At 42.7% G+C, this 19,251-nt stretch overlaps 2 protein-coding genes across 2 annotated transcripts in view; one reads left to right on the plus strand and one right to left on the minus strand.

The window, feature by feature from the left end:
• LOC117424239 (ras-associating and dilute domain-containing protein-like) overlaps positions 1 to 2,975 on the minus strand; it is a 78,788-nt gene extending 75,813 nt beyond the window's left edge. The window contains exon 1 of the mRNA XM_034040416.3: positions 2,215 to 2,975. Coding sequence (XP_033896307.3) covers positions 2,215 to 2,342 — 128 coding nt within the window. The 5' untranslated portion in view covers positions 2,343 to 2,975. The remainder of the gene's footprint in view (positions 1 to 2,214) is intronic.
• A 6,287-nt stretch (positions 2,976 to 9,262) lies between these two features.
• The window catches only part of LOC117424517 (ATP-binding cassette sub-family C member 3-like), a 120,001-nt gene continuing 110,012 nt past the window's right edge, over positions 9,263 to 19,251 (plus strand). Inside the window, 1 exon segment of the mRNA XM_034040908.3 lies at positions 9,263 to 9,449. Within this exon segment, the coding sequence (XP_033896799.3) occupies positions 9,420 to 9,449 (30 nt within the window). The 5' untranslated portion in view covers positions 9,263 to 9,419.

Genomic DNA, 19,251 nt, shown 5'->3' on the forward strand with positions numbered 1-19,251 from the left:
TCTAGTCGCATATGTTTTCTTGCTTATTTTCTGGATGTTTCTATAAAGCCCTGTAAAAACGTCTGATTGATTTGAAATTTTGGAGACAGGTTTATAATGGTTTGTAAACAAAATGGGCACACAGTTTGATAACAAAGGGGTCTCTCCTAAACACCCTAAAAGCTCACATTGGTGGAATTTGCTGTGATTGACATACAATCTTCTTGTATGATAGCAATTTTTAAAGCAAATGAAAAGGCAGATTTTAAGTGAGGAATGCAATACTTTAATGGTATGCCCAGCCATTATAAACTATTCAAAACAACCATTTTACTGCTACCTTAACTGCTGAGTTGTTTCTTGCTAGCTGTGTACCATTACAATTATTTTATTCCTCTAAGAAAATGTGTTTTTATATTGGTGCTTGGAGTAAAAGATTCTAGTAAACAGTTTTTGCAAGCTGTCTGGGCTTCATTTTGTATTTAATCTGAAGAATCTTGGCTGAAAGAACTAATTCTACACTAGAACACATGAACAATGAATGAATTATTGTCCATGCAACAATTTTAACAGGAAATGTATATTACGAGTGTAGGAAGCTGCTGACATTCCTTTTAGTTTAAGACTACAATATGTCAGGCTCATATTCGAAAATTAAATGAATATATAATGTCCATGAAAATCAAACTAGCTTGACACAAACTGTTTATTGATTCAAATTTGATATTGGTTCTGTGCCAGGTACAAAGTGGATTGCTTATGACTCACAGGCTGCTGCTGGTTCAAACTGCAGTCCACAATCAAATTTGCAACCGCATTTTACACAAAGGTCAAAGACTGACTACAGTATACACATCACATTTGGGTAGAATTGCCAGAAATGACTGATGTTTTGTGAGGAGAAGTCTTAAAAGTACTGACCAGAGGTCGTAACAATGATCAGGTATTCCTCTCATCCAATCAGTGTTGTCCCAGCGGACCATGGTGGCCCTACTCCCTATTGACAGTGTTGTGGCAGGTATTTCTATTTTTTGTGTCCAACTCTTGTACTGTATAACACACTGCTAATGTATTCATGTTCTTTAACATACCAAGTACTGACATGACAGTGTCTATTTAATCTATAGACCAGAACATCTGTGGGATACATTTACATACAGAATATAGTTTAGGGTGCTGTATGATATAAGCTAATACCTATAATATAAGATAATACCCACCCACTCCACCATGAATGGACTGCAGCTCTGCTCCTGACTGCAGCACCCTCTACAATTTTCTAATATATAGTTCATTAAAAAAAAGTAACTAATCTTAATGTGACAAGTTATCTGATAAAAGCTATCTGATACATGTCAAACTGCTGTATCACATCGAGGGCTAACATTATCAGTCAATAGAATTGGGCTGTTAAGACAAGATACGAATCTTTATTTTTACTTATGTTTTATACTTTTTGTATCATTTTAGAACACGTAAAAATTACATTTTGGGTAACATTGAAAGGAGGCTTTCACAAGTCAAACACTGTAGCGTTTAAATCTACAGTAAATACAGGAACATCGTCTTGACACCCAGTAATCCAATTATATAATTACCCACCAACTAGAAGTTTCAAGTGGGTTGATTTGCGGGAGATTACTGTCGGAACAAAACTGTTTTAACAAAATATATTCAACAACGTTCCAAATGCCAAAGCAATAGATGAACTGTGACTGTGATGTCCTAATCGCGAACCAGCTGCAACCCAACCAAACACCTATTTGCAGATCTAATCTTATTAATAATCATTACCTAATTATTTACAGATTAACCCACCGCAGTGTGCAAAAAGAAAATATTTATTTTGCAAAAAGCACCCACAGTAGTTACAATGCTCCAGAACAATTTTAATGCAGCACATTAGTGAGCATTTGCTGTAAACAAAACACGAATGAACATATTTATGAATTACTATAAAAAAAGTTTATTAATTTGCAATGCTAAACATGACCGCTTATTATTATTATTATTATTATTATTATTATTATTATTATTATTATTATTATTATTATTATGTAATTTACTATAGTTTGCATTTTTATTTTATTATTTTAATAAATGAGGGCGGTGATAAACTGTATCAAGAACGTCACTTCATAGGCTAAATATACATTGATACAACATGACAAACCACGTTGTACTAAAATAGATACGTTGTACAACACCCAATGTATGATTTAACCCGTTACTCACTGCACGGATCCATTGCTTGGTTTTCTGCCCAGCTTCGCCAGTCTCCTCTTAGGTGAGTTAATCAGTAATCCAACAGGAAAATTCAAAGCCTGTTTAGAAATGGTGTTACTCCGGTCATCTGAAAACATTTTCTTTTGGTTGCGTCTCCTAGAGTTTGAATAACACTACTGATTTTAGCATCCCGAACAAGAAAAAAAAAATTGCTCAGAGATCCGCGTGCCCCTTCGCAGTAACAGTGCGCACTTTTTGCTGCTGCCCTCAGTGAGTGAAGAAAGACTGAGAAACAGACAGCCACTGAGCTAAAGATGAATGGTTTTGAACAGCTTTGTCATACCCTGCTTAGCTTTCACTAGATGAATCCAATAAGCATTCATCAATCAAGTTCTGATGGCTTTTTTTTCAGTCTATTTAATGTTCAAAAAGAAACTCTCGTCAGCACCATCATCAAACAAACGTCAAAAAGCAATTGAGTAAATAAACCTCTTTAAAATACAAAAATAGCCCACTACATGATACAGAATATATGAATAAGTCTAATTTCCTTCTTCGCGAAAAATAACAACAACAATAATAATAATAGTAATTCTGATCAATTGTATTATAGTAATATCCTTCTTAGTGTCCAAGTTGGCTCCCCTCGCTGGTCAAAAAGGCTAAAAGTTGTCCACGTTCTATAATTTACGTTAACCGCTTCGTAGACACCAAAGCTCTCAATTCCAGTACTGGCGAGTAACAGAAAGCTCCATTCACTGTGCTGTAAATGCAAGCTGTGCTGGAAAGAACTGCAAAAAAAAAAAGTTTTATTGAATCCCCACCCTTACGTCATCGCTAACTCACTGCTGGATTTGAGAACTCCCCCTTTTCACTGGCGAAGGAGGAACGTGTTGAACTTGTTTGAATGTTGTGTTTGAAATCAACCATGTGTCTGTTTAAACTTTATGAGTAGCGCGGTGATCAGCACTATAAAAACTACCTGCTACTCAATTTCCTTATAGCTCCAGTATAACAAATATGCTGATTACTGGAACAATACTGCACATCCAGTATTACACGCGTGGATGAATTCTGAAAAGTTATATGGGAAGAGCTATACTATGTACTACTTTATGTTGTATTATTAGTTGTATATTTGCAGTATAACTGTAGATGTATTGCTGTGTTATTATATTGTGAAACCATGGATTTGAACTCCTGTCATTTTATACCTGGGATCTTGCGACTGCATGTCTGGGCAGCAGTGTGGAGTAGTGGTTAGGGCTCTGGACTCTTGACCGGAGGGTTGTGGGTTCAATCCTCAGTGGGGGACACTGCTGTTGTATCCTTGAGCAAGGTACTTTATCTAGATTGCTCCAATAAAAACCCAACTGTATAAATGGGTAATTGTATGTAAAAATAATGTGATATTTGTATAATGTGAAATCTTGTAACAATTGTAAGTCGCCCTGGATAAGGGCGTCTGCTAAGAAATTAATAATAATGTCTGTCTGGCACACTCATATGTACAAGTTCCAAGAAGCTTGTATTTTTGTCATAAAGTACCCCGTTTCAGTGACCCAACCCTCTTTGTATCCAGTTACATTTATGAAGGTAGAATACAATAAAACACAGGCACAGGTATTAACCCCACCTCCTGTGCTGGACTGAGTGCTCATTAATAGGGGATTTTAATATCATTCACCTGTCCCACAGTTTCTGTAAAGCAGGATGGTACAGCTTTAAGTTCTGTCTGAAAAGGGATTATCCAGGTGCTGAATAACAGGGCGGGATGGCCAGCGTTGTAGCTTCAGAACTGAAGCAAATACCGTGTACAATGGCTATTGAAACCCAGGAGACGTCACATAACATATTCTATAGATTAAGTGTTTCTGGTTCTAGTGTTGAATTACTAATTCAAGCCATCCTCTTTTGTGGAACAACTGCAGTCCTACAGCACTTAGAAGAACGTGCTAGGACAGGCAGACCAGAGAGACTTCCTGTGAACCAAAGACACTTCCTGATTTTGTGTAAATTCCAGCAAACCCCCAAAATAACCTTTAACACATGTTATCACATACATTGATACAGTCCTGAAACATGACTCAAGTATATTCCAACCCTCTTCATTTCACTTGAAAAGGAAGGAGCGGTTCATCAATAACCTGGCAAAACAAGCATTCAAAACAAAACAAGTATTGATACAACAAATGGCCTTTTTGCTCCAGATATTGCATTGATTACAGTAATGTTTACATGTATACAATGTCTATTCAATAAACAGTAAAGAGTGTTCAGGATGCTACACTGTGCTACCGTGTCAGAACATTTCAATACTTTAGATGTAGTAGTTCTGTATAGCAACTTACTTACATGTAAACATTCTAATCTTGTTTTTATTTACTAAATTTATGTTAAGTTGGGTTGCAAATCAAATGTTAAATGGGAGTAATATTAACCAGAGTATAACAATAAGCAAAGGGCATTTAGATGTGAGTGACATCAAGCGGTCTTGACTGTGTACACTATTAAACTACACAAACTATTTTTAACAACTTTTTCATATTATATGGTTTGATATTGAACAACGCTTTTGACTCATACTTTGATTTGACCTAACATGCATAACGCGAAAGAGAAAATACTTTGAACCTGGTGTTTTAACCACCGAACAAACTTTACTCTCAGTATAATAATTGCAAACTAGCTTAGACAATAAGGAATACAATCAAGCTGATAAGCAACACCTGAATTCTGCGTTAAATTAGGAGCCCCAGCGTTCTCATGTTGTGTTCCAAATGATAATCAATGAGACGTAAGTGCTGTCGCTGCACACAAGTTTCAGGATGTAGACTCAGTCCGTGTGCTTCCGATTTCCAGCCCAAGATGAATCTGCACAACTGACAAAAAGATTTGCAGTTAATTACCAGCACTAGCTGGACACAATATGTTATTAATTTGGTATTTGGCAAAATGTACAGTGATCGATTACAAATGTATAAATACCATACATGCATATTAACATTGTGTGTGTGTGTGCGCGCGCGTGTGTATTCAAAATAATAATAATTTAAAAAATAAAAAATACATTATATATATATATATATATATATATATATATATATATATATATAGCAGTCTGTTCAAAATCTTTTCTTTAAAATATAGTATTTCCTCTTTTGGTCTTTTCTGTGCATGCATACAATTCACTAATGAACTTTACAAATTGTTTATAGTTAAATGTCTCCCTCTAAAGTACAAATAGAGGAATAACAGAAGATATTTTTACGTGGTTGAATTACAGGAATGTGTTTTATTTGAGGTCTTTATGGCGGTCCTTAAATCTAAAAACAGTAATTTTAAAAAGATCATCATGAATCATGAAACATTTGTTTTTTTTGGATAACAATTGATGGTATTTCTACTTTAAATCCTTGCTGCAAAACGTTAAATGTGATATATTATTAAATTAGAGACAGATTATCAAAATGAGAGAGATTTGAAAAAGTGATTTGTGATATTTCATTACAAATGCATTTGAGGAGACTGAAAAATTGAAACCATTTATTTACTTCTTTTAGAATAATACAATAAAAAAAACTTTCACATCTTTTGTACAATATCAATCATATTATTTTATTAGGTATATGAGGCCTTCTTATTTACAGGTCTTTTTCTTATTAAAACTCCCTCACAAACAACTACCTTTTCCTGTTGTCATAGTTTTCATCCTAAACTGTAAACGAGAGGGATCCACCATATTTTCTCATTCATAAGGCCCTTTATTACTATGATTATACATTTATTTAGGATGTTTAACTGCAAAATCCCATCAACCCTCAGGAAAGCAGACAGAAGACCTCAAGGCAATGGAACTACTATAAGAGACTGTCTGCTCCTTCCCAAATTGTTCTTATTACACGTTTAACCTCCCACCGCTGTAAGTATACCAGGCGCATACCTACTCAGCTGACACAGTGATGTACATACAAGCAGGTTTCAAGGGGTAGACGGTCTGTGGCCCTAGAACTGACACTTTCTTTGATGTAAACTGGAATGTCAACAAGGTCTTCTTTTGGACAGTGCAGCTTTAAGATGTGCTGTCATGCTTCATAAAAGACTCTGCCAGCGGTTGACTTGGAAGATCACACCCTTCTTAAACAGATAACTTTTTATTTGAAACGAGCTGATGGTTAAATGTATTTTTTACCACCGGTTCCTTTAAAACAAAACACAATACGATCCCACAATCCCCCAGTGACCTTTGACGCAACGGGTGTGGGGGGGATCCATCAATAATATCTTGCTGGGCAAGAAAGAGAGATTCTAGGGGTTCTGAGGAACATATCAACATCTTCAGGGGTGTATCCCTTTAGCAAGTCATAAGCTTTCCTTTACTGCAGTAGTTAAGCTGACCGATCTGAGTAAATGGAAATGCGTTTATCCGTGAATTTCAGCTCCCCCTTTTCACGGGCCAGGCGGTTGATGTTTTGTCTGGTTTGGAAGTTAAGCAAGCAAAGACGAAGGCTCGATTAGCCCAACAGAGGGCACTAGATTAACAAAAACAAAATCTAGCCAGGTTCACTGACTGATGGACTGATGCACAAGCACCTTAGTAAAGATTTATCAAAAAATGAATAAACCACAACATTGGAGTAACTGCAAAAAGAACCACAGAGAATCATTTTAAACTTTGATTAACATCAGTCATGTTCATTTAGGTAGTCCAAGTCGGTGCTAAGTAGGGTGAAATAGCGGTGAGCTGAGCCTAAAGATAATTGGCTATTCCAAATTCTGGAGATAAAAACAATTGGCGAAGGCTGAGCAAGCGCAACTATTTATTTCTTAGCAGACGCCCTTATCCAGGGCAACTTACAGTCGTAAACAAAAATACATTTCAAGAATCACAGTACAGGTATTAATACAATCAAGAGCAAGATAAAATACAATGACTTCGGTTCTAGCAAGTGCAAGTATATGACAAAATATGATTCAATAACGGAGCAGATAACAGTGTCAGTGATAGTTACATCAGGATATAATTAAATACAAAATACTACAGATTAAATAACACTTGTGACAGATTACAGTACTCTAAAGTACAGTATTAAATGCAGTAAAATAGGGAGCAGATAAGAGCAAGTAAAGCACATTAAGGAAGAGTGATAAAGTGTCCAGAGGGAAAAGAGGAGTTCCACAGGTGCTGTCTGAAGAGGTGAGTCTTGAGGAGGCGCCGGAAGGTGGTCAGGGACTGGGCAGTAGGAAGGTCATTCCACCACTGCGGGGTGAAGGTGGAGAAGGAGCGGACTCTGGAGGCAGGGCAGCGTAGAGGAGGTACAGCCAGTCTTCTAGTGTATGAGGAGTGGAGAGGTCGAGTGGGGGTGTAGGGATAGATGAGGGTCTGGAGGTATCTGGGTGCAGTCTGGTCAAGGCATCTGTAGGTGAGTACAAGAGTCTTGAACTGGATGCGAGCGGTGATCGGGAGCCAGTGGAGTGAGCGGAGCAGTGGAGTTGTGTGGGAGAAGCTAGGCAGAGAGAACACCAGGCGAACAGTGGCCAGTCAGGAGGGAGTTGCAGTAGTCTAGGTGGGAGAGTACCAGGGCCTGGACCAGGAGCTGGGTGGCATAGTTGGTGAGGAAGGGTCGGATTCTTTGTATGTTGCTCAGGAAGAATCGGCAAGTGCGTGCCAGAGTGGAGATTTGCTGGGAATAAGAGAGGCAGGGGTCCAGGGTGACTCCGAGGTTCTTAGCTGAGGAGAAGGGAGAGAGTGTGGTAGATTCCAGAGGAATGGAGATAGAGAGATCAGAGGAGGGGGAGGAGGAGGAGGGAAAGAAAAGGAGGTCAGATTTAGAGAGGTTGAGTTTGAGGTGATGAGAGTGCCTCCAGGAGAAGATAGCAGACAGATAGGTAGAGATACGGGAGGGGATGGTGGAGTCAGAGGTGGGGAAGGAGAGGAAAATCTGAGCATCATCAGCATAGAAATGGTATGAGAAACCATAGGATGCGATGAGTGGGCCCAGGGAGTGGGTGTAGAGAGAGAACAGGAGAGGACCCAAGACTGACCCTTGGGGGACTCCTGTTGAGAGAGGGCAAGGTATGGAGGTTGCTCCCCGCCAGGTTACCTGGTAAGTGCGGTAGGAGGAGAACCAGGTTAGAGCAGTCCCAGAGATCGACAGTGTCAAAGGCAGCAGAGAGGTTGAGGAGAATTAGGACCGAGGAGAGAGAGGCAGCTCGGGCAGAGTTTAGTGAGTTAGTGACAGACAGGAGGGTGGTTATAGTGGAGTGAGCAGAGCAGAAGCCAGATTGGAGAGGGTCGAGCAGAGAGTGGTTGGACAGGAAAGCAGAGAGCTGGCGGTGTACAGCCCGCTCGAGGGTTTTGGAGAGGAAGGGTAAGAGGGAGACAGGACAGTAGCTCTGGAGGGAAGTGGGGTCGAGGGTAGGTTTTTTGAGGAGCGGAGTGATAGAGGCTTGTTTGAAGGCTTGTTATCTAGAACCCCATAGATGAACAAAGGGACTCATTGTACAGTGATACCCCAAAATGTCACCCATGTCTAGGAATGCAGAACAACAGGGGATGATTTACAGTGTTGACCTTTAGATGGCACAGGGACCTATATGCCACTGATTCTGACCACACTATAGTCCCTCATTACACCCAGAAGGTCTACAGTGGATCTGGATGAGCTACTGACCCCTAGAGGACAAGGACCACCTACAGGAAGCACCTGCCAACCAAGAGCCTTTCACACCACGAACCTGACATGAACATGGAAAAATGCAGTTATATATATATATATATATATATATATATATATATATATATATATATATATATATATATATATAGAGGCAATTAGTTTGCACTGCGCCCTGTGTAAGCTTAAAAGCAAGACCTCTGATACATGCGACATTTCAGCGTTGCACGCTCAAGATATCAAACTCAAGACATCAAACTCTGGGAGTAGTTTGATGAAAGCAGTGGTGGGCTGTACTTGGAGGCGGGCCCACAGATTGTAAATGAGTCGCCGTAGGCAGGCCTTGTCTCGTCTACCGCACCCACTTATCTGTGCTACTCGGGTTTATTAAGAAAGTAGACGATACACGCCTGCCCCTGGAGAAGGACAGAAGTAGCAGAGAGTAGAACTCTCTATAGAGGAAACTGTTTTTTTTGTTCTTTTGCTTGTCTACACCAAAAAACGATATTTGCAGATCGCTAAAGAAGACGTGAAGAAATGGAGCGTTTTTGTGGATCAGAGTTCTGGGTAAGTTATGCTATTATATTATTAAGCCAATGGTTCATGAACACTGTATGTTGTTACAGTACACACACACACTGAAAAAAAGTGAATCACACAAACGTGGAAACAAGACATAGTTTCTTAAATCATTTAAATATACGAGTTCTGGGTTAGTTCAGATATATGTCAACTGAGAGTATTGTTAAACCAGTAATATTTGAGAAGGTGAACTTCACAGTAAATTATCAATGTTTACATTTACGTATAATTATTGTGCATAGTATTCACATCTTAAAACTGCATACCAAATGTATTGCTCATTATCTAGAACCCCATAGATGAGCAGTACATCAATACATATTTTTACCGTACTGTAAAAATATGTACTGCTATGTGTATGCGCATCAGTTGTGTACATCTGACATTAGTTGTGTTGCTAGTACTGCTGACATCATTACGAAACCACATCTGTTTTACAAAGTAATTATAGCGTGCCTTTAACCAAGATGCAGAATATAGTTGTCGTACCGCAATTACACCGAATTGCTGCTTGTTCGCTAACTGCTATCGTATCGTAACACCTTGAATCTGAACAGTTACACATTACACACTTGTGTAGATATTGTCCAAAAGATCCATATAGCTTGGCACGCTACAGTGGCAGCTACACTAGCGTTATTAGTTTTTTTCCCTGCTAGTTTTATTAGCGCCTAGTGTTAAGGAGTAAGCATTTTATAACATCTCCCATTATCTGAATTTAACCGTACGAGAATAAAAAATATATAGGCTAAAATAGAGGATATAGAGTTTATGTATAATGTCTTGTTAAATGTCTTAACGTGACAACTGCTGTGATAACTTCGGCTAATATTACCTTGAACGTTCCACAACGAAAAGACTATTCGGGATAAATGCCCCGTTGTAAGACCGAAGCAGATTTATCAGTTTCTACGTAAGAAGCCAGACGGTCATAATTTAATTAATTAGATGTAATAGCTGAGGTCATCCATTCAAATTCCTAATTCTGTAAATGGTAAATTATAACAGGTAAGAGACAACTGGTTAGATATGAACTGCCAAAAGGGTAGTTGAACATTATGCAGTTGAACTGTTAATTTCTGATATCTTACATTTTCTTTACTACCAACATTCACAAGCCAGGTAGCTTACCTACATATTGCACCCCATGAGCCAGCCAGCTTGCTACATACATATCACACCCCCAGAGCCAGCCTTCCATTTACATATCACATCCAAAAGCCAGCGTGCCATTTACAGTACATGTTGTGCCCCACAACTTAGTGTACAGCTTCTAAAAAGACCGTTATAATTTACTAAACCAAGCGAAATTGATGCAGTGGTCCCAAGATACTGTAAAGGTTTTTTAGATTGGCCTAAACAGAGAGATCGTAGTGGCTGAGATTTCAGTGATTTATCAGCCACAGTCCAGAGAGGTATGTAATGTATGTCAATGTGTATATTGCATCTCTAATTTATGTGTATACAAATGTACAGTATAAAGATTAACCTGTTTTCTTCAATGTATGTTTTGAAATTCCTGAGAATATACTTTTGATAATCATGGGGAAGCACTGATGACTGATGTAGCTCTGTGTGCCCAGTCCTTGGTTGGTATATACTGTATATATATATATATATATATATATATGTATATATATATATATTTGTATGATACCGAGTTGTGTTGTTTGTTTTGATGTAGTGAGATGTGCATTTCTTTACACAATATTGCAACAGGATTACCGGAGATAAGGATGTGTATTTCTGTTTCAGTAAGATGAGAATTCTGCAATTTGTTCCTTGAATTTTATGCATTTTGACCCACGGAACAATCTTAATCCTACCAAACTGGCACTGGTCTACCCCCTCAAGGTGTTCCACTATAGCAGGGTGAGGGTATGATGACATCAAAAATCTAGAAACAGAACGTTTCATTCTGGGTGCCAAAAAGTCATTGTAGACGTAGGCAATGAAGATTTGGTGGTCTTGGAGAGATCTTAGCGAGAATCTCACCGTTCCAAATGACATTGATCAGCAGATCTGGAGTATCTTATCAACAAAGTACTTCAACCAAATTCAGTTGTTTAGTTTAGGTTTAAACATTTTTCTATGTAATGTACTTATTATATAAATAGAATTCTCCATCAACAAGAGATGTGTTTATTCCCCATGCAAGGATAGCTGTAAACAATCCACTGGGCCCCATTATGGTTAGGGGTCTGGACTTTTGACTGGAGGGTCATGGGTGCAATCCCAGGTGGGGGACACTGCTGCTGCACCTTCAAGCAAGGTACTTTACCTAGCTTGCTCCAGTAAAAACCCAACTGTATAAATGGGTAATTGTATGTAAAAATAATGTAGAGCGTCTGCTAATAAATAAATAATAATAATAATAATATGTGCTTGGAGGTAATTCAGCCGTCTTCATGTGTGGAATAAGAGCTCCATGAACATTCAAGAAGTATCTTTTAAGTATACCACTACTATTCATGATATGTTTTGTCAAGTGCTCAAGACATTGGTTTTAAAAAGGAGAGCATTATTTTCAATACAGGCGTGGTTACAAACATTCAAAATCCTAAAAGGTATAGACAATGTCGACCCAGGGGACTTTTTTGACCTGAAAAAAGAAACAAGGACCAGGGGTCACAAATGGAGATTAGATAAAGGGGCATTCAGAACAGAAAATAGGAGGCACTTTTTTACACAGAGAATTGTGAGGGTCTGGAACCAACTCCCCAGTAATGTTGTTGAAGCTGACACCCTGGGATCCTTCAAGAAGCTGCTTGATGAGATTCTGGGATCAATAAGCTACTAACAACCAAACGAGCAAGATGGGCTAAATGGCCTCCTCTCGTTTGTAAACTTTCTTATGTTCTTATGTTCTTCTTATACCACAGATTAGGATAGGATTTATACCCAAACAACTGAGACGTAGACCCTGAAATTCCTGGGTTCAAGAAGGCAGTGCCTAACCATTTATCAGTGACTTGCACCTCATGTTTTTTTTTTTTTGGTCCACAAGTAGTAGTGGAAACTTGTTCAGAATAGGCAGTAAATAACATCACAGGTCTCAATGCAAATAGCTGTACTGTAGCATGTTATTGAATTGCTATAGTTTAAGAATGTTACTGCAGCAGGCTATGGTTGTCTCAGCCACAGCAATACTGAGAGCTGCAGCAGCGTGGAAGAATTGAACGTAGTGTGATCTCATTCGCTGTGCTATTAGCTGTCAGCTTCAGTTGGCTTTGCCATTTTTCAGCAACAGGGCTATACGCAGGGTCATGCGAGGTAACAGTTCTGTGACCTGATCTCAAATTGTGAATGCCAGGCTTAACAGCCATGTAGGTTTAAGGAGCTACATCAGCGCTTGTGTCTGAAATCTGTCAGTTTCACTGTAAAAGTGATTATTAAATTCAAATATGTTTTCAGTATTCAGATAGTGAAATATATGATAGAGCATCCCAAAAGAAAGGAGCGAAACACTAAAATATTTCAGTGATATTTATAAGATTTCAAAACAAGGGGTTGATTTGCTCACTCTGTACCCCGATAAGCAAAAGCTGGGTTTTGTTTTAGTATTTTACAGCACTAAGGATTTCTTTCAATTACATCAACCACATAATTAGGGTCAACCTAGGATACCCATAGGTAGGTGGGTGGTGCAAACCTGGTGATTCTCCAGTGCTATAAAATTCAACTGTGATTTATCCTGATGGGTTATCGGTTGAAGTTAATATCTTGTATACTGATACATTATGATTGATAAATCTGGAAAGCAAAAACATGGCCATTTGTGTGCTTGAATACATTTCAAACAATGATGTGAGCACGATATAAGGATGTATATTTTTAAATGGGCAACTGCAAAATGAATGTGATTTCCATTACATGAGTAGGTGTTAAAACTTCATGCTGATATTGGACTCAGCTCTTGCCAAGATAAGCACCAACTAAGACATAACTTATTTTACTGTAAACTAATGTGATCCATCTGCGTTTCCTTCCATATAATGATGTAGATATCCTTCTGCCTGGTGTTGATGGCTGAAGTGTAATGCTGGCTCCAGGGATCAGCCTATTTTGCCTCCCTGGCACATCAGCACGCACAACGACTGCAATGCTGGCTCAGGGGTCAACCACAGTGTGGCCTCCCTAGCGCATCAGCATGACACCTTCCAACCTTGGTGTTTCGTCGACTAGCCCACGACACCTTAATAGGGCTCGACAGTGATTCTGGTGTCCCAGCATCACCCCCCTACGTCCCCCACTCAGCTAAGCCCAGCTTACGTACCTACCTTTACATTGACGTTGCTTTCTTCCTCTTCCTATGATGCTTGAGGTTCCCAACCAGAATCTTTTCATCTCAACTAGAGTCAGTTGCTGCTCCTCTCTGCTGCTTCAGATAAGTTCTTCACTATGCGTCGCAACTCTTGACCACTGAATCCAATGTCTCTGAGAAACCGGGTTGTGGAGTGTGCCACAAATCCTCAACAGCCCACCTCGACTGCATAAACCTGGAGTCTCCATCCTCGCTGTTCCGCTTCAGCAGCTAGTTGAGCATACGGAAGTTTCTTCCTTTCATTGGCTCATCCACAGCATCCTCCCAGGGCACTGTCAGGGTTCGACATTAACCATGGCCCAGGGCCAGTAGAGATCGTAGTTTGGCCGGTAGTTATGAAGCACTACAGGCCCAACTGGGCCGGTAACACTTTTTAACTGTATAATTTATATAGTATAGTGCACATGGCTTCCGTTTCACAAACCCATTTTTAAAAACTTACCCCCCCCCCCGATAACGGCATAATTGAACTCGTCTGAACTTTCCCATCGCACGTCGTATTTGTTGTACAGTCATCATCTGAGACTACATACTGAAGTGCTGTTGGTAATACTCGTTACCTCGACATGGCAGTTTTTTACAATTCTTTTTTTTTTTTTTACAACTAAGCAACCAACTGCACCAATAAGCCAAAAGTAAAGCTTTTAAATCAATAATGATAAAGAAAGAAATTATGAAAAAAAAATTAATACGAAAATATAGAGTGGAGTGGAAGAAAGACTTAATCTGGCTTCATGATGACAGTGAAACAAATGTCGGTTTCCCAGAAAACAGGAGCTTTTTGTTGGGAATTCAACATTAAGTTGCCCTCATATCCAGTCTCACAGTAATAGTTTGCAAGACAGCAGGTTTTTGTCTGCTACTGTGACTGCAGTGAAGAAAGATGCACTGATGAATACCCAGATACGCCACATGGAAGCTGGACAATGGGATCGAATAGTCTAACGTTTTGATTTGGGGTGCAATGTGTTCAGGTCAGAAATGCCATTCACAATCTTTACAGGACTCGTTCTTATCAGCAGTAAGATTGGTGCTGACTTGGGAGAGGCTACAAGCGACAACGATCTGAGAACGATTATTGTCCAACATCAGCTTCCAGTTGTCCTAGACGAGTTTTGGTTTTAATACCTTTTCTTGGTGGTTGCTCCCCTGGATGGAGGAATGTTGTTCTTTGTGTGTCATTGTCACAAAGACGGCCGGAGTGGGTGGCGTCAGACCAGAAACAGGAACACAAACGACAGAGAGATGGGGTTTTGGTGAGGCTGAACGCGTGATCGCGTTCAGCATTTAATAAACAGAACAGAAAATAAAAGGTTGGAACAGACAAAAACACTGGACACGGCACTACACGCCAAAATAAATAGACAAACAAAACGGACTACACAGACAAACGGTGCACGGAGACAAACAAACACGGTGAGTACAAACAACTATTATATTTACGATCTTACTTTCAATTACTCCTCTCTCTCTCACCCGTTCTCCACTCCCGAACACCTAACCCTGACTGACTAAAAATGTGCCTATTTATACTGTTGTGCTGGGATTCAATTACTAATTAATTATTCACTTGAATCCCAGCACGTGAATTAATTCTGTGCAACCCCGTGCTCACATATTACATTTAACCAGCACGTGAAGTGATTTGTGCTCTCCTCGTGCCTAAATACAAATCTACACTTTAAATACACGTGAAACACAGACCCGTTTATATCCTGTGTACCAATCTATACACCAACATTTACACACGCAACATACAACACATAACACAAATGTGGCAAAGCGCCCCTGCACACAGGGGCGCTTTGCCACATATACCCCCCCTTGTGCGCAGCACACATGGCCTCAACGGCCACCTCCCCCCTTAAAAATCCAGCAGTCCAGGACAAAGTCTCGGGCTGGGAAGGGAGGCTTCAGTGGGCCCATGGCTGGCCATGCTGTCAGCACCCCTGCCGGTAGTGGCACGGCTGACAGCCTGTTGGTCCCGTCCTGCAGCGAAAAAGCTGCGGGGGCAGGTGGTCCCCCGACCTCCCCCTTCTTCGTAGCCGGCAGCTCCCTCCTGTGGGGCTCCGGCCACAAGAACTCCTGCAGCGAAACTGCTGCTGGGGAAAGTGGTCTCCAGACCTCGTCCCCCTTCTTTGTAGCCGGTAGCTCCCTTTGGTAGGGTTCCGACCACAGTACTGCCGGCAGCGAAGAAGCTGCAGTGGGAGCAGGTCTCCGGACCTCCCCCACGATCTCCGGCAGCGAAACTGCTGCAGTGGGAGCAGGTCTCCGGACCTCCCCCACGATCTCCGGCAGCGAAACTGCTGCAGTGGGAGCAGGTCTCCGGACCTCCCCCACGATCTCCGGCAGCGAAACTGCTGCAGTGGGAGCAGGTCTCCTGACCTCCCCCACGATCTCCGGCAGTGAAACTGCTGCTGGGGTTGGTGGTCTCCAGACCTCCTCCCCCTTCTTCGTGGCCGACAGCTCCCCTTTCTGGGGCTCCGGCCACCGTACTCCCCGTGGTGGAGGTATGGGAAGCAGAGACAGCTCCTGCTGTTCTGCTTCTGGCAGTGGCAGAGGCAGAGGCAGCTCCTCTGCTCCTGGAAGTGGCAGAGGCAGCTCCTGCTCCTCTGCTCCTGGAAGTGGCAGAGGCAGCTCCTGCTCCTTTGCTCCTGCCGGTGTAGGTGGCGGAGGCAGAGGCAGCTCCGGCTGCTCTGCTCCTGCCGATGTAGGTGGCGGAGGCAGAGGCAGCTCCTGCTCCTCTGCTCCTGGAAGTGGCAGAGGCAGCTCCGGCTGCTCTGCTCCTGCCGGTGAAGGTGGGAGCAGCGTGTAGTCTCCTGCCGATGGAGGTGGGAGCAGCGTGTAGTCTCCCCCTTTTTCAGGGGACTGGTGCTGCTCTTCTGCTCCTTGCGGTGGTGGTGGCGGAGGCAGAGGCAGCTCCTGCTCCTCTGCTCCTTGCGGTGGTGGTGGCGGAGGCAGAGGCAGCTCCTGCTCCTCTGCTCCTGGAGGTGGTGGAGGCAGAGGCAGCTCCTGCTCCTCTGCTCCTGGCGGTGCTGGCTCCCTCTGCTGTGGCGGCTGGGCATGTGCACGCCGTGCTGCCTTCAGCAGCATAGCGAGAGGCTGCTGGGGGACACCAGCATCCTGCCCTTCTCCCCCCCAAAAATTTTCAGGGGGTTGAGCCTGTAACTCCTCCCCTTCTGGCTCCTGGGGCTGAACCAGCAGGCATTTTCCCTCTGCTGGTGGCTTGGGTCCCAGGGCTGTGGACGCCCCGACTTGCCTCCCTTTGGGCTGTGGACGCCCCGACTCCTCCCTGTTGGGCTGTGGACGCCCCGACTCCTCCCTGTTGGGCTGTGGACGCCCCGACTCCTCCCTGTTGGGCTGTGGACGCCCCGACTCCTCCCTGTTGGGCTGTGGACGCCCCGACTCCTCCCTGTTGGGCTGTGGACGCCCCGACTCCTCCCTGTTGGGCTGTGGACGCCCCGACTCCTCCCTGTTGGGCTGTGGACGCCCCGACTCCTCCCTGTTGGGCTGTGGACGTTCGGGCTCCTCCCACTCAGGCGTAGGACGTTCGGGCTCCTCCCACTCAGGCGTAGGACGTTCGGGCTCCTCCCACTCAGGCGTAGGACGTTCGGGCTCCTCCCACTCAGGCGTAGGACGTTCGGGCTCCTCCCACTCAGGCGTAGGACGTTCGGGCTCCTCCCACTCAGGCGTAGGATGTTCGGGCTCCTCCCACTCAGGCGTAGGACATTCGGGCTCCTTCCGCTTGGGCTCCTCCCATTTGGGCTGTGGATGCTCAGGCTCCTCCCATTTGGGCTGTGGAGGCAAAACCAGCAGGCATTCACCCTCTGCTGGTGGAGATGGGGACAGCAGGTACTCACCCTCTGCTGGTGGAGATGGGGACAGCAGGTACTCACCCTCTGCTGGTGGAGATGGGGACAGCAGGTACTCCTCTGCTGGTGGTCCTGCTACCTGGGCTGCTGTTCCATTTATGGTTGCCTCCAGGTAGTTGAGGACAAACTCCACACCCTCCTCCAAGGTGTTTGGGGTGTGTTCCTCCTGATAGGCCTCCCATCTCTCACTGTCCATCATCCACAGGGCCTGGACGACTATGGGCAGAGACTGGGCCTCCAGCCCAGCATTCTCCAGCATCCAGTCCCGCACTTTGATGGCGTCTTCTGCCATTTTTTTTTTTTTTTTTTTTTTCTTTTTTTTAAATCCAAACTGCGGTTCCTGCTCTGGCCTGAGTCCTGGAGGCGCTGTCAATCCCACGCAGGACACCACGTGTCACAAAGACGGCCGGAGTGGGTGGCGTCAGACCAGAAACAGGAACACAAACGACAGAGAGATGGGGTTTTGGTGAGGCTGAACGCGTGATCGCGTTCAGCATTCAATAAACAGAACAGAAAATAAAAGGTTGGAACAGACAAAAACACTGGACACGGCACTACACGCCAAAATAAATAGACAAACAAAACGGACTACACAGACAAACGGTGCACGGAGACAAACAAACACGGTGAGTACAAACAACTATTATATTTACGATCTTACTTTCAATTACTCCTCTCTCTCTCACCCGTTCTCCACTCCCGAACACCTAACCCTGACTGACTAAAAATGTGCCTATTTATACTGTTGTGCTGGGATTCAATTACTAATTAATTATTCACTTGAATCCCAGCACGTGAATTAATTCTGTGCAACCCCGTGCTCACATATTACATTTAACCAGCACGTGAAGTGATTTGTGCTCTCCTCGTGCCTAAATACAAATCTACACTTTAAATACACGTGAAACACAGACCTGTTTATATCCTGTGTACCAATCTATACACCAACATTTACACACGCAACATACAACACATAACACAAATGCACACAGGGGCAGGGCGCTTTGCCACAGTCATATATTACTGGAATTGGTGGCAACTTGTTGGTCATGCTGCGCTTGTCTTGCAATGCTAAGGCCAAACATCGCAGCACCTGGTCATGATGCCAAGTAAACCATCCTTGGCTAAGACCCACCTTACATCCTGTCAAAGTGTGTCTCAATGTAGCTGGCGATGAACACAAAGGACACCACGGATCCATAGATTAAGGTTCTGTGGTGAAGGGAGAACATCATATTTTGACCTGACGAGGAAACTGATCCTGCTGTGTTCTATTGTCCATAGATCTCACCAGCCGATCTTGCATTGTTCCCATCTCATCCCTCTCCCTGCTTGGTCTAGGAAACTGCCTTTATGCACATCCTCTCCTCCTGCTTTTGCACCTCGTTGACTACCAGCTTTCTCCGTTGAGCTGGGGCTGCTTTCTGCCATGTAGGAAGTGCTGAACTGAGACCAAGGCCTCTTCCATGCTCTACTTGCCCCATGATATCAGTCATATGAAGGGCAATGTTTGTATCTTCCACAGCTTCCTTTGCTGCCCACTTTCTTCCAGTCTTCAACACAGATGCTGCCTCCCTCACACATTTGTCGT

This window comes from Acipenser ruthenus, chromosome 19, assembly GCF_902713425.1.
Source record: "Acipenser ruthenus chromosome 19, fAciRut3.2 maternal haplotype, whole genome shotgun sequence".
Classification (NCBI taxonomy): domain Eukaryota; kingdom Metazoa; phylum Chordata; class Actinopteri; order Acipenseriformes; family Acipenseridae; genus Acipenser; species Acipenser ruthenus.